Source organism: Microtus oregoni, unplaced genomic scaffold (assembly GCF_018167655.1).
Source record: "Microtus oregoni isolate MIOR12 unplaced genomic scaffold, Mior012 000029F_ref0000214, whole genome shotgun sequence".
Classification (NCBI taxonomy): domain Eukaryota; kingdom Metazoa; phylum Chordata; class Mammalia; order Rodentia; family Cricetidae; genus Microtus; species Microtus oregoni.
The window spans coordinates 7,899,922-7,923,910 of NW_024543088.1; the positions used below are offsets into that span (position 1 = coordinate 7,899,922).

General features: G+C 39.1%; 1 protein-coding gene across 1 annotated transcript in view; it reads left to right on the plus strand.

Annotated features, from left to right (window-relative positions):
- LOC121464658 (zinc finger protein 420-like) overlaps window positions 1-23,989 on the plus strand; it is a 148,818-nt gene that overhangs the window by 95,608 nt on the left and 29,221 nt on the right. Inside the window, 3 exon segments of the mRNA XM_041677683.1 lie at window positions 411-746; window positions 749-859; window positions 862-1,012. Coding sequence (XP_041533617.1) covers window positions 411-746; window positions 749-859; window positions 862-1,012 — 598 coding nt within the window.

A 23,989-nucleotide genomic window follows, 5' to 3' on the forward strand; every position in this document is an offset into this window, starting at 1 on the left:
ACCCACCCACTGAGACAGTGGAGCTGATCTACTGGGAGCTCACCAAGGCCAGCTGGACTGTGACTGAAAAAGCATTGGATAAAACTGGACTCTCTGAACATGGCGAACAATGAGGGCTGATGAGAAGCCAAGGACAATGGCACAGGGTTTTGAACCTACGTAATGTGCTGGCTTTGTGGGAGCCTAGGCAGTCTGGATGTTCACCTTCCTAGATATGGACGGAGGGGGGAGGACCTAGGACTTATCACAGGGCAGGGAACCCTGACTGCTCTTTGGACTGGAGAGGGAGGGGGAGAGGAGTGAGAGGAGGGGGAGAAGGGTGGGAGGAGGGGGAGGGAAATGCAGGGATGGGAGGAGGTGGAAACTTGTTTTTTTTTCTTCCTTTTCTCAATAAAAATAAAAATAAAGAGAGAGACCTTACAGATGTCAAGAATGTGGCAAGTCCATTACCCAGGTCTCAGTTCTTCACAGACATCACAAAATCCATACTGGTGAGAAACCTTACAGATGTCAAACATGTGGCAAGTCCTTTACCCAGATCGCACATCTTCATATCCATCACAGAACCCATACTGGTGAGAAACCTTACAGATGTCAAGCATGTGGCAAGTCCTTTACCCAGGTCTCACATCTTCATAATCATCACAGAATCCATACTGGTGAGAAACCTTACAGATGTCAAGAATGTGGCAAGTCCTTTACCCAGTTCTCAGTTCTTCACCAACATCACAGAACCCATACTGGTGAGTACCTTACAGATGTCAAACATGTGTAAAATCCTTTACCCGGGTCTCACATCTTCAGAGACATCACAGAATCCATACTGGTGAGAAACCTTACAGATGTTAAGAATGTGGCAATTCTTTACCTGGGTGTCAACTCTTCATAATCATCACAGAACCCATACTAGTGAGAAACCTTACAGATGTCAAGAATGTGGCAAGGCCTTTACCCAGATCTCAGCTTTTCACACTCACCACAGACTCCATAGTGGTGACAAACCTTTACAAATGTAAAAAATGTGATTAGTCTTTTAACACAAAATCAACTCTTAGAAAGCATCACAAAACTCATGTATTAGGTACAGTTCATAAAATTTCTTAGTATACCTCACATTAATTCACTATACTGATTTTCACACATTGACGAAGTTATTACACAGACTCACATCCTTTGATTAATTTTCAAAGCTTAGTCACTGCTTATACAGTCATACAGTTTTTATAAATTTAGAAACATTGTATCTAGATTTGATCTTTATTTTCATCAAACTTTTGTTATAAACTGAATTTATGCATGATTGATGTGAACATACTATTCAATCATCAGCTAGTATCAATAAATAAATATTTCTAGTAGGAATAAATTATGCAATAACTCTTCTTGACTGTATTTTAAGATAATGTGTTAAAGAACCAGCAAATTTAAACTATTTCAGATTTTAATACATACTTAATTTCTTGGCATATGGTTGCTTTTGGCTTTTGTAATGAGATTATATCCTTTATAAACATTATTTTCCTTCAAGACTTTTAGAGATTTTACTAAATATAAGCTTGATTTAAACTTTAAGGCTTTTCATTCTGTATCTTTGCAATAAAAAATAAATTAAAGACTTGGGCCAATTTTTATCGCATTTTTGTTCTGATAGCCTATTCTCTAATGGCAGGGTATCATTAATGAGATTTGCTAAATGGATGACAACAACAATGAAAACATGAACATAGTTGAACAAATACATTTGTAGTATGATAGGGCATCTCTCAGGTATATTCCCAATAGTGATATTGCTGGGTCCTGGGGTAGATTGATCCCAAATTCCCTGAGAAACCACCACACTGCTTTCCATAGTGGTTGAACAAGTTTGCATTCCCACCAGCAATGGATGAGTGTACCCCTTTCTTCACAACAATGCAGAGAGATGATATTATTTTGGAATGGATCTTTTTACCACATAAACCAAGTAAGAAACTGAAAACTTATGTGGAAAAAGTCTCTGAGTTAATTATAAAAGGCAAGCTGAGACTTCGTCAACTAGCAGGCATAGACCCAGCAGAAATTATAGTGCCTTTCACTGCTGATGAACTAAAGAAATTATGGGAAGATAATGAACCATGGCAAAGAGCTTGTGCTATTTTTTTGGGAGACATTAATAACAACTATCCAAAAAGCAAGAGGCTTAACTTCATAAAGAGAACTTCTTGGATTCTTCCTCAAATCGTCCTCAAATAACTGGAGCCCGTACATTCTATACTGATGCCAATAAATCAGGGAAGGCAGGTTACAAATCAGAAGACTTGGGTAAGGTGGAACAAAGTCCTTATAATTCTGTCCAGAAGGTGGAATTATATGCCATTCTTATAGTGCTAAGGGATTTTAAAGAACCTATTAATATAGTCACTGATTCACGATACGCAGAAAGAGTTATTTTACATATTGAAACTGCTGAATTTATACCTGATGATACAGAACTAACCTCATTGTTTCTCCAGGTTCAAGATTTGATCAGGAACAGGCTTTGCCCTATGTACATAACACACATCCGATCCCATACGGGTCTGCCAGGTCCTCTAGCACAAGGTAATGCAGAAATTGATCAATTATTGATTGGCAGTGTGCTACAAGCCTCTGAATTTCATAAAAAACATCATGTTAATAGCAAAGGTTTGAAGAAAGAATTTTCAATTACATGGCAACAAGCTAAGGAGATTGTAAAGAAATGCCCTACTTGCTCTTTCTATAACCAAACGCCACTGCCTGCAGGGGCTAATCCAAAGGGCACCCAAAGGAATGAAATCTGGCAGATGGATGTGTTCCACTTTGCAGAATTTGGCAAATTAAAATATGTTCATCACACCATTGACACTTATTCAGGCTTTCAGTGGGCAACTGCTTTAAGTTCAGAAAAAGCTGATTCAGTAATCACTCATTTATTAGAAGTCATGGCTATCATGGGTATACCTACACAAATAAAGATGGATAATGGTCCTGCTTATGTTTCTAGGAAAATGAAACAGTTTTTTGATTATTACAATATCAAGCATGTTACAGGTATACCATATAATCCTACAGGTCAAGCAGTCATAGAAAGATCAAATTGAACTATAAAGGATATGTTGAACAAACAGAAAGGGGTGGAAAACACCCCCAGAAATAGGTTACATAATGCTTTGTTAACCTTGAATTTTCTCAACGCTAATGAGAAGAAAACAACAGCTGCAGAAAGACATTGGATAATGGAAAAGTCTACTGAACTACATCAACCAGTTTATTTCAAGGATGTGCTGACCTCACAATGGAAGCCAGGAGATGTGCTACGTTGGGGAAGGGGTTTTGCTCTTATCTCCACAGGTGAGGAAAAATGGTGGATACCATCAAAATTAATAAAGGTTCGGTTTGAAGAAGAGAAGCCACTTGGAAAAGATAAATAACAATTCTTTCATAAGGATGGCGAGCATACTGATGGTAAGAAATACAGATAGGTTGGAGGCAGGGTTCTTTTCTTATCTCCACAGGAAAATACTCATCTTCAAAGAAACTAAGGGACCCTGAATATTTAATTACTGATGGATGGACACATTTTGTAAGTATTAATTTATATATATATATATATGTCTTATTAAACATTTCTTTATAAATATGTAGAGCTGGTTTTGAAGTTGGACTCTGGCTCAGTCCCTCTCCAATTCCAAGCCTGTTAGTAAGAGAAAAACCGAGAGTTTCTGGAGTTTCTGTCTCATGTCAAGAGCCATGATATGGGACAGAAAGAAATATGAATTTAGAAAACATCTTTGCTTTTCTTCATATCTATCATACTTTTCATTGAATATATCTATCATGCCTTTCATTGAATATATATATGTATGTCTATATATGTCTATATGATTAATGTTTACGTTTTTCACAATGAACAATGAGTTTTTCCTGAAGTGACATTTGAAGTTTCCAGGAAGAAGATGGGGCCCCACAACAACAACTCTACCTGGTTGATATGACGTCATGATACTGATAGCGCTACTATAAGACCTGTTTTGGATACCAGCTGCACAAGACAATCCCAACTTTGTTAGCTGAAATGGTGCACATCTTGTACAACATTCTGGCCAGACCTCCACAAAATACTCAGAGACTATTTGCAATTTTAAAAGACATTGATCTTGAAATTTAACCATCATTTTACTTTCACAGGATCCCCCAGAAAGAACGTCGCCCCCAGGACAGCTGGAAGTAATTCTAGAGGACGATGTCCCCTCTCCCAGTAAAGTTTACCCTTGGGTTTAGGGACATCAATTAGGGGTTGGGAGGTTGGGGGAGGAATTTCATAAGCTCAGGGATCATTTTGAAAAAAAAAGAGGGAATGATGGGATAATAGATTTATAATTGTGAGTTACTGCTTTTAGACAAATATATTAGTATCCATTCTGGTATATTGATACAAAGTTAAATTATATTGACTATTGTATGCATGCATGTTTCTATCTCTGTTTAAAACATTTTTTATGTATTGACATATATTGTATTGATAAATATATATTGTATATATTTACCATATTGCAGTGTACATTTCTACCTCTGATTAAGATACTTATATAATGTTTGTGTCTTGATATATATTTACCATATTGCAATGTATATTTGTACAGTGTGTATATTTGGAGGTCATTATCCTCATTTGTTACACAGTTGTTTATTGTCTTAGTCTTTAAGTTAGATAGATATTGAGAATTATATAGATAAATAGTCATGTAAGTTTGTCATTTATAATTAGACTAATCAGGTTCTCTAGATATATAGAGATTATACTCAGTATAGATAGATAATCTTCGACCTCTTCAAAGGCTGTAGAAAATGGCCTTTAATCTAACTCAGAGTTTCGAGATAGTGAGACACAATTGCTCCTGGCAACACCGCTCTATTCCCGAGAGAATGTTGAGTACCAAAGACACTCCACCTGGAGCCTTTCTATTTGGCAGAACTGGCCTTTGGGCAAAGAAATGCCTATACCTCAACCACTGACAGAGATACAGAGCGTGCATCAATGGATAAAACAGGACTGTTATGTCCTGCCAAGACAGGGTAAGGTAGTTTTGAAAAGTTCCTTGCCTTTAATAATGGTATGTCAGTTATGTTAGGCCTTAGCCAAAATTGGTTGACTCAACATTGGAAACGAGACTTTGGGTGATTGCCCAGGTAGTCAGTTGTCTCTGTCAATTGTTGCACATTTTGGATATATCTCATTTGTTGAGTAGTGTTTATTCCCTTCTCAGATCTTTGACGGAGTTGAAGATTATATAATTGTAGTTACTCTCTACATTATTTGGACTCCTTGAGATAGAATGTTTAGCAAATCTTTTGTTCTCAGTATAGTTTGTTATATTTATTATTTGTTGTTATTGTATATAGTTGTATTTGGTTTGGTTCTGTCTTAATTAGACAAAAAGGGGAGATGTAGGGATAAGTCCCACCCCTTGGGGGGGCGTGTTCACCTTGGGCTAATGTTTGCCTATAAATTTGGCAAGCATGCTCCCAGCAGTCCCTTCTGCTTTCCTGGTCTCCGCGGGAACGGTGGTTCTGTAAGTTTATTTCGCCCTTAAAGCTGTATATATATATATATATATATATATATATATATATATATATATTTGCAATCTGTCTGCATTTGTTTACGCCATTACACTTCTCCCAGTCAGTGGGTTGCCTTTTTGTCTTAGTGACAGTGTCCTTTGCTTTACAGAAGCTTCTCAGTCTCAGGAGTTCCCATTTATTCGATGAGGCTTTTAATGTCTATGCTGCTGGGGTTATACATAGGAAGTGGTCTCCTGTGCCCATGTGTTGTAGAGTACTTCCCACTTTCTCTTCTATGAGGTTCAGTGTGTTCGGACTGATATTGAGGTCTTTAATCCATTTGGACTTGAGTTATGTGCATGGTGATAGATATGGTTCTATTTTCATTCTTCTACAGATTGACATCCAATTTCGCCAGCACCATTTGTTTAAAATGCTCTCTTTTTTCCATTGTATACTTTTAGCTCCTTTATCGAAAATCAGGTGTTCATAGGTTTGTGGGTTAAAGTCAAGGTCTTCTATTTGATTCCATTGGTCGACTTCTCTGTTTTTATGCCAATACCAAGCTGTTTTCAATACTGTAGCTCTGTAAGAGAGTTTGAAGTCAGGGTTGGTAATGCCTCCAGAAGATCCTTTATTGTATAGGATTGTTTTGGCTATCCTGGGTTTTTTGTTTTTTCATATAAAGTTGATTATTGTCCTCTCCAGATCTGTGAAGAATTTTGATGGGATCTTGATGGGGATTGCATTGAATCTATAAATTGCCTTTGGTAGAATTGCCATTTTTACTATGTTGATCCTTCCAATCCAAGAGCAAGGGAGGTCCACCCATTTTCTGGTATCCTCCTCAATTTCTTTCTTCAATGCCTTAATGTTCTTGTCTAATAGATCTTTCACTTCCTTGCTTAGAGTTGCCCCAAGATATTTTATGCTGTTTGTGGCTAACGTGAATGGTGAAGCTTCGCTGATACTTATCCTTTGTGTATAGGAGGGCAACTGATTTTTTGGAATTGATTTTGTATCCTGCCATGCTACTAAAGGTGTTTATCAGCTGTAGGAGTTCTTTGCTGGAGTTTTTAGGGTCGCTTATGTACACTATCATATCATCTGAAAATAATGAAAGTTTAACTTCTTCCTTACCAATTTGAATCCCTTTGATCCCTTTATTTTGTCTTATTGCTATTGGTAGAACTTCAAGCACTATATTGAAGAGGTATGGAGAGAGTGGACAACCTTGTCGTGTTCCTGATTTTAGTGGGATGGCTTTGAGTTTCTCTCCATTTAATTTGATGTTAGCTGTCGGCCTGCTATAAATAGGTTTTATAATAGTTAGTATATGACCCTTGTATCCCTAATCTCTCTAAGACCTTTATCATAAAGGGGTGTTGAATTTTGTCAAATGCTTTTTCAGCATCTAATGAAATGATCATATGGTTTTTTTCTTTCAGTTTATTTATATGATGGATTACATTGATAGATTTTCGTATGTTGAACCAGCCCTACATCCCTGGGATGAAGCCTACTTGATCATAATGGATAATTTTTCAGATGTGTTCTTGGATTCAGTTTGCCAGTATTTTATTGAGGATTTTCACATCGATGTTCATGAGTGAGATTGCCCTGTAATTCTTTTCTTGGTTGAGTCTTTGTGTGGTTTTGGTATCAGAGTGACTGTAGCTTCATAAAAGGAATTTGGCAATGACTCTTCTGTTTCTATATTGTGAAATACATTAAGGAGTATAGGTATTTGGTCTTCTTGGAAGTTCTGGTAGAATTCTGCATTGAAAACATCTGGACCTGGGCTTTTTTTTTTTTTTTTTTGGTAGGGAGGTTTTTTATAACAACTTCTAATTCTAGGCGAATAACAGGTCTATTAAGATTCTTCACCTGGTCCTGGTTTAACATTGGTATATGCTACTTATCTAAAAAAGTGTCCATTTCTTTAACATTATCCAATTTTGTGGCATACAGGCTTTTGTAATAAGATCTAATGATTTTCTGAATTTCCTCTGTGTCTGTGGTTATGTCTCCCTTTTCACTTCTGATCTTGTTGATTTGTGTATCTCTCTACACCCTATGATTAGTTTGAATAGGGTTTTATCAATCTTGTTGATTTTCTCCAGGAACCAGCTTTTTGTTTCATTGATTCTTTGGATTGTATTCTGTGTTTCTATTTTGTTGATTCCAGCCCTCAGTTTGATTATTTCCAGTCTTCTACTCCTCCTAGGTGAGTCTGCTTCTTTTTTTTCTAGAGCTTTCAGGTGGGCTGTTAAGTCTCCAATGTGTGCTTTCTCTGTTTTCTTTAACTGGGCACTTAGGGCTATGAACGTTCCTCTTAGCACTGTTTTCATGGTGTCCCATAGGTTTGAGTATGTTGAGTCTTTATTTTCATTGAATTCCAGGAAGACTTTGATTTCTTTCTTTATTTCTTCCTTGATCCAGTTGTGGTTGAGTAGTTGACTGTTCAGCTTCCATGAGTTTGTAGGCTTTCTGGGGGTAGCATTGTTGTTGAATTCTAACTTTAATCCATGGTGATCTGATAAGACACAGGTGGTTATGAATATTTTTTTGTAACTGTGTAAGTTTGCTTTGTTACTGAGTATATGGTCAATTTTCGAGAAGGTTCCATGGGCTGCAGAGAAGAAGGTATATTCTTTCCTAATTGGGTGGAATGATCTATAGATGTCTGTTAAGTCCATTTGATTCATTACCTCCCTTAATCCTCTTATTTCTTTTTTTTTATTGAGAAAAGGAGAAAAAAAAACAAGTTTCCACCTCCTCCCAGCCTCCCATTTCCCTCCCCCTCCTCCCACTCTTCTCCCCCTCCTCCCACCCTTCTCCCCCTCCCCCCACTCCTTTCCCCCTCCCTCTCCAGTCCAAAGAGCAGTCAGGGTTTTCTGCCCTGTGGAAAGTCCTAGGTCCTCCCCGCTCCGTCCATATCTAGGAAGGTGAACATCCAAACTGGCTAGGCTCCCACAAAGCCAGCACATAAAGCAGGATCAAAACCCCCTGCCATTGTCCTTTGCGTCTCATCAGCCCTCATTGTTCACCATGTTCAGAGAGTCCAGTTTTATCCCATGCTTTTTCAGTCACAGTCCAGCTGGCCTTGGTGAGCTCCCAATAGATCAGCTCCACTGTCTCAGTGGGTGGGTGCACCCCTCGTGGTCCCGAATTCTTTGCTCATGTTCTCCCTCCTTCTGCTCCTCATTAGGAGCTTCGGAGCTCAGTCAAGTGCTCCAGTGTGGGTCTCTGTCTCTATCTCCATCCATCACCAGATGAAGGTTCTATGGTGATATGCAAGATATTCGTCAATATTAATATAAGATAGGGTCATTTCAGGTTCCCTATCCTCAGCTGCCCAAGGAACTAACTGGGGACATTGCCTTTGGCTCCTGGGAGCCACTCTAGGTTCAAGTCTCTTGCCAACCCTAGAGTGGCTCCCTTAACTAAGAATTGTGCTTCCGTGCTCCCCTGTCCAACCTTCCTTTATCCCAATCCTCCTGTTTCCCCAAGGCCCCCCTCCTTCCCTTCTAACTTTTCTCTCCCCATCTCCCCTCACCCACATCACACCCAACCCCCAAGATTCCAATTTTCTCCCCGGTAATTTAGTCTACTTTCCTTAGCCAAGAGGATAACTATATGTTTTTCCTTGGGTTCACCTTCTTACTTAGCTTCTTTAGATTCACCTATTGTAGACTCTGTGACCCTTATTTATGGCTAGAAACCAATTATGAGTGAGTACATCCCATGTTCATCTTTTTGGGTCTGGGATACCTCACTCAGGATAGTGTTTTCTATTTCCATCCATTTGCATGCAAAATTCGAGAAGTCATTGTTTTTTACCGCAGCGTAGTACTCTAATGTGTATATATTCCACACTTTCTTTATCCATTCTTCCATTGAAGGGCATCTAGGTTGTTTCCAGGTTCTGGCTATTAAAAATAATACTGCTATGAACATAGTTGAACAAATGCTTTTGTCATATGATAGGGCATCTCTTGGGTATATTCCCAAGAGTGGTATTGCTGGGTCCAGGGGTAGGTTGATCACGAATTTCCTGAGAAACCGAAACACTGACTTCCACAGTGGTTGCACAAGATTGCATTCCCACCAGCAATGGATGAGGGTACCTCTTCCTCCACAGCCTCTCCAGCAAAGGCTATCCTTGGTGTTTTTGACTTTAGCCATTCTGACAGGTGTAAGATGATATCTCAAAGTTGTTTTGATTTGCATTTCCCTGATTGCTAAGGAAGTTGAGCACGACCTTAAGTGTCTTTTGGCCATTTGAACTTCTTCTGTTGAGAATTCTCTGTTCAGTTCAGTGCCCCATTTTTTAATTGGGTTAATTAGCATTTTAAAGTCTAGTTTCTTGAGTTCTCTATATATTTTGGATATCAGACCTTTGTCTGTTGTGGGGTTGGTGAAGATCTTCTCCCAGTCATTAGGTTGCCTTTGTGTCTTAGAGAATACGCAAATTAATAAGATCAGAAATGAAAAGGGGGACATAACCACAGACACAGAGGAAATTCAGAGAATCATTAGATCTTATTACAAAAGCTTGTATAACACAAAACTGGAAAATGTAAAAGAAATGGACACTTTTTTAGATAAATACCATATACCAAAGTTACACCAGGACCAGGTGAACAATCTAAACAGACCTGTTGGTCGCGAAGAATTAGAAGCTGTTATCAAAAACCTCCCTACCAAAAAAAGTCCAGGAGCAGATGGTTTCAATGCGGAATTCTACCAGAACTTCCAAGAAGAGCTAATAGCTATACTCCTCAATGTATTCCACAATATAGAAACGGAAGGGTCATTACCTAATTCCTTTTATGAAGCTACAGTTACTCTGATACCAAAACCACACAAAGACTCAACCAGGAAAGAGAATTACAGGCCAATCTCACTCATGAATATCGACCCAAAAATCCTCAACAAAATACTGGCAAACCTAATCCAAGAACATATCCAAAAAATTATCCATTATGATCAAGTAGGATTCATTCCTGAGATGCAGGGCTGGTTCAACATACAAAAATCTATCAATGTAATCCAGCATATAAATATACTGAAAGAAAAAAACCATATGATCATTTCATTAGATGCTGAAAAAGCATTCGACAAAATTCAACATCCACTTATGATAAAAGTATTGGAGAGATTAGGGATACAAGGGTCATACCTAAATATAATAAAAGCTATATACAGCAAACCGACAGCTAACATTAAATTAAATGGAAAGAAACTCAAAGCCATCCGGCTTAACTCAGGAACACGACAAGGCTGTCCACTCTCGCCATACCTCTTCAATATAGTGCTTGAAGTTCTTGCAATAGCAATAAGACAAAATAATGGGATCAAGGGGATTCGAATTGGAAAGGAAGAAGTTAAACTTTCGTTATTCGCAGATGATATGATAGTGTTATTAAGCAACCCCCAAAACTCCACCAAAGAACTTTTACAGCTGATAAACAGCTTTGGTAATGTGGCAGGATACAAGATCAACTCCAAAAAATCCATCACCCTCTTATACACAAAGGATATGGAAGCAGAGAGGGAAATCAGAGAAGCTTCACCATTCACGATAGCCACAAACAGCATAAAATATCTTGGGGCAACTCTAACCAAGGAAGTGAAAGATCTATTTGACAAGAACTTTAAGGCATTGAAGAAAGAAATTGAAGAGGATAGCAAAAAATGGATGGACCTCCCTTGCTCTTGGATTGGGAGGATCAACATAGTAAAAATGGCAATTCTACCAAAGGCAATTTATAGATTCAATGCAATCCCCATCAAGATCCCATCAAAATTCTTCACAGATCTGGAGAGGACAATAATCAACTTTATATGGAAAAACAAAAAACCCAGGATAGCCAAAACAATCCTATACTATAAAGGAACTTCTGGAGGCATTACCATCCCTGACTTCAAACTCTATTACAGAGCTACAGTAATGAAAACAGTGTGGTACTGGCATAAAAACAGAGAAGTCGACCAATGGAATCGTATAGAAGACCCGGATTTTAACCCACAAACCTATGAACACCTCATTTTTGATAAAGGAGCTAAAAGTATACAATGGAAGAAAGAAAGCATCTTCAACAAATGGTGCTGGCACAACTGGATGTCAACCTGTAGAAGAATGAAAATAGACCCATATCTATCACCGTGCACAAAACTCAAGTCCAAATGGATTAAAGACCTCAATATCAGCCCGAACACACTGAAGCTGATAGAAGAGAAAGTGGGAAGTACCCTACGACAGATGGGCACAGGAGATCGCTTCCTATGTATAACCCCAGAAGCACAGACATTAAGGGCAACATTGAATAAATGGGACCTACTAAAACTGAGAAGCTTCTGTAAAGCAAAGGACACTGTCACTAAGACACAAAGGCAACCTCTTATTTCTCTGTTAGGTTTCTGTCTGATTGACCTGTCCATTGGTGAGAAAGGAGTGTTGAAATCTCCTATTACTAGTGTGTGTGGTCAGATGACTGCCTTGAGTTTTATTAATGTTTCTTTTATGTAAGTGGGTGCTTATATATTATGGGCATAGATATTCAGGAATGAGATTTGTCCTGATGAATTGTTCCTGTTATGAGTATAAAATGTCTGTCTCCATCTCCTCTGATTGATTTTAGTTTGAAGTTAACTATGTTAGACCTTAGTATGGCCACATCTGCTTGTTTCTTAGGTCCATTTGCTTGATAAACGTTTTCCCAACCCTTTACTCTGAGTAGATGTCTGTATTTGTGGTTGAGGTGTGTTTCTTGTAAACAGCAGAATGTTGGATCCTGTTTTTGTATCCATTCTCTTAGCCTGTGCCTCTCTATAGGTGAGATGAGTCCATTGATATTAAGTGATATTAATGACCAGTGGTTGTTAACTCTGGTCATCTTTTCTTTTTTTTTTTTTGGTATTATTGTTTGTGTGTTTCCCTTCTTTGAGTTGTGCTGGTGAACGGTCATTAGATGTCTGAGTTATTTTGGGCATTATTGGACTCCTTGGGTTGTGATAATCCTTCTATTCCTTTCTGTAAGGCTGGATTTGTGGCTACGTATTGTTTAAATTTGTTTTTATCCTGGAAATTTTTTTTTCTCCATTTATAGTGAACGAAAGCTTGACTGGGTATAGTAGTCTGGGCTTGCATCCATGGTCTCTTAGTTTTTGCAGTACATCTATCCAGGACCTTCTGGCTTTCATTGTTTCCATAGAGAAGTCAGGTCTAAGTCTGATAGATTTACCTTTATAAGTAACTTGACTTTTTCCTTTGCAGCTCTTAATATTCTTTCTTTATTCTGTATGTTTTGTGTTTTGATTATTATATGGTGAGGAGATTTTTTTTTTGGTCCAGTCTATTCGGTGTTCTGTATGCTTCTTGAACCTTCAAAGGAAAATCTTTCTTTAAGTTGGAAAAGTTTTTTTCTATACTTTTATCAAAAATATTTTCTGGACGTTTAAGCTATACTTCTCCTTCTTCTTACCTCTATTATTCTTAGGTTGGTCTTTTTATTGTGTCCCAGATTTCCTGAATATATTGTGATGAGAATTTGTTGGTTTTGCTGTTTTCTTTGATCAGTGTGTTTATTTTCTCTATGGTGTCTTCTGTGTCTGACATTCTTTCTTTTATCTCTTGTAATCTGTTGGTAGTACTTGTCTCTGTAGTTCCTGTTCATTTACCCAGATTTTCCATCTCCATCCTTCCCTCGGATTGTGTTTTATTCATTACTTCCATTTCATTCTTCAAGTCTTGAACCGCTTCCCTTACCTGTTGGATTGCTTTTTCTTGTTTCTCTTGGTTTTCTTGGGTATCTTTGAGCAATTTATTCATTTCCTCTACCTTTTTGTTTGTAATCGCTAATTGTTTATGGCAGTTTTTCACTTCCTGTTTAAGGTCCTCTATTAGTTTCATATAATTCATTTTTGAGTCGATTTCTTCTAATTTTTCTGGAGTAGGGTGTACAATTCTTCTTATTTTGGGATTCCTGGATTCTCATGATGTCATGTTGCCTTTCGGGTTGTTAATGGAATTCTTGCATTGGAGTTTCCCATCTCTTCCTTCAAATGGAGCCAGGAGAGGCCTGGTGTCTTGGTCCAGTCTTTGCTGTGACTGACTCTCTGGGTGTATCTCCTCAGTGTAGAAGCAGGAACCGTTCCCGTGCAGATGGAACTCCTCAGCACTGAAACATGGATGCCTGGTAGTCCAATGACCCGCGGACAATAGGGCGAACTTGGGGGACAGGGAGGGGTCAAGTAGAGCACAGGAGTCCCTGCAGCACAAGCTGAAAGTACTTGGGCTCCCATGCGGGGGTCCTAGAGGCCTGACTGATAGGCAGGCACTCACCGCTCTGGGTGGGTAGCCTTAGTGTAGGAGCAGGAAACTGTTCCTGAGCAAAGAACCTTGCAAACAGAGCAGGCATAGGGGCAGGTTCGTGTAAGAAAGACAGCCCTGCAGAAGGAGCTGGGGAGGGGGTGTTGTGCTCTCTTAGGTTACAATCTGCCCCTGGATAGCACACACTCACTCGTTCAGATGGAACTCCGCAGCACCTAAACAGGGATGCCTGATAGCCCAATGAGCCGGGGCCAAAAGGAAGACCGTGGCAGGCAGGGCAGGGTCCAGTGGACCACAGGAGACCCTGCAGCACAAGCTGAAGGTGCCATGGCTCCCTTGTGAGGGACATTGAGGCCTGCCCTGTATGCAGGCACTCACCGCTCTGGGTGGGTAGTCTTAGTGTAAAACGGAGAACTGTTCTTGAGCAAAGGACCTAACAGACAGCAGGGCAGGCTGGGGGGGGGGGGGAGTGCCTGGGGGGCTTGTTCGTGTGTAAGAAAGGCAGCCCTGCAGCAGGAGGTGGGGAGGGTGGTGTGCTCTCTTCCGGGACAATCCGCCCCTGGATAGCACACTCTCACCCGTCCAGATGGAACTCATCGGCACCTAAACAGGGATGCCTGGTAGCCCAATGAGCCAGGGACAAAAGGAAGAATGTGGCAGGCAGGGCAGGGTCTAGTAGAGCACAGGAGACCCTGCAGCACAAGCTGAAGGTGCCCGGGCTCCCTTGCGGGGGACCTTGAGACCTGCCCTGTATGCAGGCACTCACTGCTCTGGGTGGGTAGCCTTAGTGTAGGAGAGGAATACTCTTCTTGAGCACAGGTCCTAGCAGACAGCCCATATTTATGTTTTTCAACTATTTCAGGAATATTTCTTTTAATTTTTTTTGATGAATTCCTTTAGAGATATACAGTGGGAATCACTCGGCCCATTCATATTTTTCTCATCATTTGCACTGAGGGTTCTCATGAAGGGACAGAGTCACTGTCATATTTTTTCTTTTTTTTTTTAATTCCAAAGTTGTTCACCACAGGATGGAGCGCAGAGTGTTAATTTGGTTGGGTTTTTCACAGAACTTGTCCTTTGTGTGCTTGTTTTCAAATTTAGAATGCCTTTGAAAGTCAAAAGTCATAGCATAAGAAAGTAATACATTCCTAATATTTAACAGTTAGACATCTTCAGTTATGTTCAGTCTGTGTCAATTCACTAGGGTATCTTTAAAAACTGAAAATAATTTGCATTCTCTAAAAGTGAACTTAAAAATCATGAGTCTGTGACCTTAATTGTGTCAATATTGTTTGGAATAAACTTATGTTATGGTATGTCACGTATCTTAAAACATATGAAAACAATTCTGACATTCAAAGATTTGACCTATGTGTTTCCTCAGAGAATTAATAATATTGTACTCTAGGAGTGTTTATTAAACAATAATTTTCCCCACAAATCCATGATTATTATATCTCAAATAACTATCTTGACAACAAATAATATGGAGGAAAAGTTTTTTGAAGTATCTTGTAGGATTTTTACTGTATTTTAATAATTTTAACTTAAGTACCTTTTAAATTTTAGCATGCTTACAGAATTTTTCTCATGAATAATCTCAAGGGTGAATGCCATTCATTGCTTTCAATAGTACACATTAGATTGGCTTGAGATCACAGACAGTGAAGAGAGCTATTTACTGTGTCAAACATCTAGAAACACATGTTTATACACATTCAGCTGCTTCTGAGTAAGAGAAGAAGCAGTTGACAGAAAAGTTTTGGGGACAACAATTGATGAATAAATCCATTACATGTATTACACTGGGAGACATAACTAAACTATCCAAACAGTAGAGACTTGATTATCAAATTGTCAGAAAGATCAAATGTGATGGCAAAATAGTTCAGCATCAGTGTAAAGCATTTTTAAATGGTCAGGGAGGAGAGAAAAACAAAGAAAAACTCTCTGTACAAAGGACAGCAAGAATCAGGCACAAGGAACAGAATGTTTTTCAAACCATATACATGGTCTATCTGTGCTACATCAAGTTCTAATGGAGTCTACTGTCTCCTTGTGACAGTGAAATAAGTAAGTAGAGTGAAACCCAAACTTTAAAGATTCCATTCATATGTACTAGGAGTCCTTCTTTACCTATCCCCACATCCTTCATACATAGCTCTTTCTTACTTATTTTAAGTAAAAAGATGGTTCCTAACATCTTCATGGGAATTGTGAAAAGCTCAGTATTTGCTTTTCATATCAGAATATATGAGTCCATAAGAATCTATCAAAACATACTGTGGTGATATGCTACAAGCTTAATGACCAATGTCTAGTGTTTAATCATTTTGAACTCTACTTTTCCATTAAATGAAGCCAAAACTACTTGCAGTTCTCTCAAAATTTCAAAGTCACAAGCAACTGCATGTTGAAATAAAATTGTTTTCACTTGTGCTTCATTCCACAGCTTCTATTTGTTAATCTAATTAGCATCCCCGACATCATTGTGAACCTTGCCAGTAAAACCAAGTTAGAGGTTATGAGAAGCTTCATAAGGTTTGGATCTCAATTTGAGTTCAGCTTTCCTTTCCCCACTGCTGTTTTACCTTGGTTGAGTAAACAGGCCAGTGCAGCCGATGATCTCACTGCTGAGCAGACCACTTGAACTTAGCAAGGGAGAAACTCAGCATTTTAATCTCTCTTGATTTCATGAGTATCTGTTTAACCAAGCCAGGAGTAAATACTCCCTGATTTCGGAGGCTCTGCAGATGGTGAGTGTGTGTGTAGCAGGTGAATGGTATTTAGTGATACTTTTTAAAAAAAGCAAATCCTCTCGAGAGAATCCAGGAACTATAAGACAGAAGCTCGGAAGAGATGGATGGTTCTAGAGTAAGTATGTCTCTGCACAGCAGCTATGCTCAATTTCTTCTACAAAGTTGATATATTTATGTTGCAGATTTTCTCTGCTTCTCATAGTTTTGCCTTAGGAGTTTATTTCTTTTGATATTTGCGTGTCTGTGCTAAATTATGACAGTTATGATTGAGTCTTTAAATGTGTACTATTTACACGGGATCAAATTCCCACTGTTTTGTTTTGTTCTTGCCTGCTCATTTATTTTTTCAAAACATAGATCCTCAATGAACTGATGATGCTTATCATGGAGGATTCCATTGTGACAGAGGAATTTTGTTGTTTCCTGATGCCCAATTCCTCCAGGGACCAACTCACTTCCTCATATAAAGACATAAAATGCAAATATATGGCATGACTTTTGCCCGGAGCTCTCCTGGTTTACTGGCCTATTAAAATGCATGCTCGTTCACATGAAATGCGTAGCCTAGCATAGCTTTTTCAGTTATGAGAAAGTAGACTTAGGAATGGCATAGTTTTATGGAAAACAAAACTACATATATGGAATTCACTTGAGAATCTGGAATGTGGCAGACATATGTAGCTTTTGCGAGGCATAAAAATGATGCTTTTGTATTCACACTACTGTTTCCCTGCGTTATTCCTTGGGTAATCACTATCACAAAAATAATGATGTGAGTCTGTGTGTGAACAGCTGTCATCAGTTTATCTTAATGTACAGATGTTGACTTCAATCACTTGTATTTGGATCTCTGTACAATGTCTACCACTTCAGAGATCATTACTTTGGTTGCTGTGTTCCTGGATTCATATACAGTGTTTGATTCTGTAGTCAGGATATATTGGATTCATGTTATCAGCAATAATTATTTGAAGCATTGCCAAGTGATGAATATAAACTATCACATCTTTTGCAGAAAATGAACTTCTCCCTAATTATTTACATTTGATTCCTTGCATTGGAAACTCCCTAGCATGGGATCTTCACATATTTCTCCCAATGAACACGGTTGCTTTCATATGAATATTTAAAAGAATAGGGGTCTATTTATAAGTATTTTTTCATATGCTTCTATTAATAACAGCCTTCCTTAAATAATTTCCTAGTTGTGTTTGTCTCAACTCAACTATGACCATTCTTCCCCATCTTTTTCCCATCCAGACCCAAACCTTTTCTTTCTCTCATCAGAAAAATAAAACTGGTTTCTAAGGGATAATATAACAAAAAATGTACTTTGATATAGTAAGAAAAAACAAAAACTATCACAGAATAATAGAAAAAAGAAAACAATTAGAAGACAAATATCCCAAGAAAAGCCAAATGAAACAGAATCCCCAAAACACTCAATTGGAAAATGTATAAATAAGAAAAGATATAAGGGGAAGAAAGGATGTAAAGTTCTGACATGACATTATGAGACAAGGAATCTCCAAGATGCTGTTAAATTAGAAAGGTGTATTTTTGCAAGACAGGGTTTCTCTGTATTTTTGAGCCTGTCCTGGAACTAGCTCTTGTAGACCAGGGTGGCCTCAAACTCAGATCCACCTGCCTCTGCCTCCTGAGTGCTGGGATTAAAGATGTGCGCCACCACTGCCAAGCTCACTCTTGAATTTTTTGAGGCTTAGCTTGCTGCATACTTTTGAGAGTAATGACAATTCCTTGAAAAAAACTTAATTTTCATTTGCAAATGGTCATGAATTATAGATAGCTTCTGGGTTAGGGATCTGTGCATGAGTACACTTCTTATTTCATTTTAAGTATGAAATCTCATGCATAACTACATGCCCTGTATATATTGCCTCTATTTCTGCTAGTTCATATATCCTTCAATCCAGTTTAGGTAGAGCACTGTGTGGTGGGGAAGGATGTGGGGGTATTGGTATTCTCCATCATCTTTGGCTTACACACTAGCTTCCTCCTATTTTTAAATTTTTATTATAAAACTCTCTTTTTCTCATTTTGTTTACCAATCCCAGTATCCCCTCCCTCCCCTCTTCCTATTCCTTCCACGTTACTCCCCCACTCGACCCCTTCAACTCCTAACAGAGGGTAAGCCATATTGCTTTGAGAAAGGACCAAGTCCTTCATACTACATCTAGGATGAGCAAGGTATCTCTACTAAGAGAATGGGTTCCAAAAAGTCATTAAAAGCAGTAAGGATAAATCCTGGGCAACTGCCAGTGGCACCCTAGAGAGGCCCAGGGGTACAAATGTCACCCACATTCAGAGGGCCTAATTCGGTCCTCTGCTGGTTCCTTTCCTATCTGGCCAGAATAGGTGAGCTTCTTTCAGCTCAGGCAAGCTGTTTAAGCAGATATGCCCATCATGGTCTTGACCTCTTTGTTCCTATTCTCACTCTTCTCACTCTTCAACTGGACTTTGGGAGATCAGCCCAGTGCTCCACTGTGGATCTGTGCCTCTGCTTCCATCAGTTTCTGGACAAAGGTTCTTTGGTGACATTTGAGATCGTCATCAATCAGACTACAGGGCAAGGCCAGTTCAGACTATCTCCACTATTGCTTACTGTTTTAGATGGGGTCATCCTAGTGGATCCTGGGAATTTCTTTACTGGCAGTTTTCTTGCTAGCCCCATAAAGGCTCCCGCAATTAAGATATCTCTTTCTTTGATCTCTGTCTCTGTCTTTTCCCAGTCTCAACTATCCAGTTACCTCTAGTTCCCTTCCACTATTCCCTTCTTTCCTCCTACCCTTCTAACCTGCCTTCTCCTCCCATCCACATGCTCCCTATTTTCTCAGGAGATCTAGTCTATTTTCCTTTCCCATGGGGATCCATATATGTTTCTCTTAGGATTCTCTTTGTTACTTGGCTTCTCTGGGGTCATGGACTATAGGATTTGGTTACAGCTAGAATCTACTTATGAATGAATGCATACCATGCTCATCTTTCTGGGTTACCTCAATCAGGACTGTTTTTATAGTTTTATCCATTTGCATACAAATTCCAAGATGGCAGTGTCTTTTACTCCTGAGTAGTAGTACTCCACTGTGTAATTGTACTACATTTTCTTTATCCAATCTATGGTTGAAGGACACCTAGGTTGTTTCCATGTTCTGGCTATTACTAATAATGCTACTGTGAACATAGTTGAACAAATGTCAGTGTAGTATGATTGAGCATCCTTTGGACATATGCCCAAGAGTGGTATTGCTGGGTTCTAAGGTAGGTTGAATCCCAATTTTCTGTGAAATTTCCATAATGATTTCTAGAGTGGTTGTAAAAGTTTGCATTCGCTCCAGCAATGGAGGACTGTGTTTCTCTTACTCTGAATGCTCTCCAGCATAGGCTGTCATTGGTGTTTTTGATCTTAGACATACTGACAGGTATAAGATGGTATCTCAGAATCATTTTCTTTTTTTTTTTAATAATTTTTTTATTAAGAAAAGAAGAAAAAAAAACATAAACAAAAAACAAGTTTCCACCTCCTCCCAGCCTCCCATTTCCCTCCCCCTCCTCCCACCCTTCTCCCCCTCCTCCCACCCTTCTACCCCTACCCCCACTCCTCTCCCCCTCCCTCTCCAGTCCACAGAGCAGTCCAGGTTCCCTGCCCTGTGGTAAGTCCTAGGTCCTCCCCCCTCCGTCCATATCTAGGAAGGTGAACATCCAAACTGGCTAGGCTTCCACAAAGCCAGCACATTAAGTAGGATCAAAACCCCGTGCCATTGTCCTTGGCGTCTCATCAGCCCTCATTGTTCGCCATGTTCAGAGAGTCCGGTTTTATCCCATGCTTTTTCGGTCACAGTCCAGCTGGCCTTGGTGAGCTCCCAGTAGATCAGCTCCACTGTCTCAGTGGGTGGGTGCACGCCTCGTGGTCCCGACTTCTTTGCTCATGTTCTCCCTCCTTCTGCTCCTCATTGGGACCTTGGGAGCTCAGTCCAGTGCTCCAGTGTGGGTCTCTGTCTCTGTCTCCATCCATCACCAGATGAAGGTTCTATGATGATATGCAAGATATTCGTCAGTATTGCTCTAGGATAGGGTCATTTCAGGTTCCCAATCCTCAACTACCCAAGGAACTAACTGGGAACCTCATGTTGGGCACTTGGGAGCCCCTCTAGGGTCAAATCTCTTGCTCACCCTAAAGTGGTTCCCTTAACTAAGAATTGTGGTTCCGTGCTCCCCTATCCACCTTTCCTTTATCCCAATTCTCCTGATTCCCCAAATCCCCCCTCCTTCCCTTCTACCTTTTCTCTCCCCATCTCCCCTTACCCCCATCCCACCCCACCCCCAAGATCCTAATTTTCTCCCCGGCAATTGGGTCTACTTCCCTTAGCCAAAAGGATAACTATATGTTTTTCCTTGGGTTCACCTTCTTACTTAGCTTCTTTAGGTTCACCTATTGTAGACTCCGTGGCCCTAATTTATGGCTAGAAACCAATTATGAGCGAGTACATCCCATGTTCATCTTTTTGGGTCTGGGACACCTCACTCAGGATAGTGTTTTCTATTTCCATCCATTTGCTTGCAAAATTCGAGAAGTCATTGTTTTTTACCGCAGCGTAGTACTCTAGCGTGTATATATTCCATACTTTCTTCATCCATTCTTCCATTGAAGGGCATCTAGGTTGTTTCCAGGTTCTGGCTATTACAAATAATACTGCTATGAACATAGTTGAACAAATGCTTTTGTCATATGATAGAGCATCTCTTGGGTATATTCCCAGGAGTGGTATTGCTGGGTCCAGGGGTAAGTTGATCCCGAATTTCCTGAGAAACCGAAACACTGACTTCCACAGTGGTTGCACAAGATGGCATTCCCACCAACAATGGATGAGGGTACCCGTTCCTCCACAGCCTCTCCAGCAAAGGTTATCCTTGGTGTTTTTGACTTTAGCCATTCTGACAGGTGTAAGATGATATCTCAAAGTTGTTTTGATTTGCATTTCCCTGATTGCTAAGGAAGTTGAGCACGACTTTAAGTGTCTTTTGGCCATTTGAACTTCCTCTGCTGAGAATTCTCTGTTCAGTTCAGTGCCCCATTTTTTAATTGGGTTAATTAGCATTTTAAAGTCTAGTTTCTTGAGTTCTTTATATATTTTGGAGATCAGACCTTTGTCTGTTGTGGGGTTGGTGAAGATCTTCTCCCAATCAGTAGGTTGCCTTTGTGTCTTATTGACTATGTCCTTTGCTTTACAGAAGCTTCTCAGTTTAAGTAGGTCCCATTTATTCAATGTTGTCCTTAATGTCTGTGCTTCTGGGGTTATACATAGGAAGCGATCTCCTGTGCCCAGCTCCTGTAGGGTACTTCCCACTTTCTCTTCTATCCCTGACTTCAAACTCTATTACAGAGCTACAGTAATGAAAACAGTGTGGTACTGGCATAAAAACAGAGAAGTCGACCAATGGAATCTCAGACTCATTTTCATTTGCATTTCCCTGATGGCTAAGAATGTTGAACATTTCCCTAAGTGTCTTTTGGCCATATGGGTTTCTTCTATTTAAATTCTCTGTTTAGATCTGTACCCCATTTTAAATTGGATTATTTAGTGTTTTGATGTCTAATTGCTTGAGTTCTGTATATATTTTGGAAATCAGTCCTCTGTCTGATGTGGGGTAGTGAAGATATTTTTCCATTTAGTAGGCTGCTTTTTATCTTATTGACTGTGATTTTTGATTTACAGAAGCTTCTCAGTTTTAGGAGGTCCGATTTATTTATTGTTGCCCTCAGTGTATGTGCTGCTGATATTATTATATTTAGGAAGTGGTCTCCTGTGCCCTTGCATTAAAAGCTGCTTCCCACTTTCTCTTCTATAGGGTTCAGTGTGGTATGATTTATAATGAGGTCTATAAATCATTGGGACTTGAGTTTTGTGCTTGAGGATAGATATGGATCTATTTTCATTCTTCTACATGTTGACATCCAGTTATGCCAGCACAGTTTGTTGAAGATGCTTTTTTTTCCATTGTATAATTTTAACTTCTTTGTTAAAAATTAGGTGTTTGTAGCTGTGTGGATTAATATACAGATCTTCAATTTTATTCCATTGGTCAAACACTCAGATTAATACCAATACCAGACCATTTCATTATTGTAGCACTCTTTTAGAGCTGGATATCAGGGACGTTGATGCCTCTAGAAGTTCTTTATTGTACAGGAGTGTTATGGCTATTTAGGTTATTTTGTTTTTTCAATGAAGTTGATTATTGTTCTTTCAAAATCTGTGAAGATTTTTTTTGGGATTTTGATGGGGATTGCATTGAATCAATAGATTGCTTTTGGTAGTATTGCCATTTTTATTATGTTGAGCCTACCTATACAGGAGCATGGGAGATCTTTCCATTTTCTGGTATCTTCTTCAATTTCTTTCTTCAAATATTTAAAGTTCGTGCCAAACAGGACTTTCACTTGTTTGGTTAGTGTTACCCACAAGATATTTTATGTTATTTGTGGCCTTTGTGAAGGGTGATGTTTCTCTGATTTATTTCTCAGCTTCTTTATCATTTGTATATAGGAAGGCTACTAATTATTTTTAGTTGATCTTGAATCCTTTAATATTATTATTATTATTATTATTATTATTATTATTATTATTGTTGTTATTATTATTATTCATCTGTAGAAGTTCCCTAGTAAAGTTTTGGGGGTCATGTATGTATGCTCTCATATAATATGCAAGTAACAAAGTTTGACTTCTTCCTATCCAATTTATATCCACTTTATCTCCTTTTGTTGTCTATCACTCTAGCTAGAACATTAAGAACTATGTTGAATAGATATGGAAAGAGTGGACAGCCTCGTCTTGTTGCTAATTTTGGTATAATCCCTTTGACTTTCCCTCCATTTAATTTGATGTTGGCTGTTGTCTTAGTGTATTGCTTTTATTATGGTTAGATATGTTCCTTGTATCCCAGTTCTCTCCAAGACCTTTATCATAATGTTGTTTCAAATGCTTTTTCAACATCTGATGAGAATATCATATGATAATCTTTCAGGTTATTTTGTGGTAGGTTGCATTGATAGAATTCTATATGTTGAACAATCCCTGCATCCTGCGATGAAACTGACTTGATCATGGTGGATGATTTTTTTATGTGTTCTTGGGTTCAGTTTGCCAGGTTTTTTTTGAGGGGGAGTCTTTTTTGTTTTTTTGATACAGGGTCTCTTTGTAGCTTTGGAGCCTGTCCTGGAACTAGCTCTTGTAGACCAGGCTGGCCTGGAACTCAGAGAGATCCATCTGCCTCTGACTCTGCCTCCCGAGTGCTGGAATTA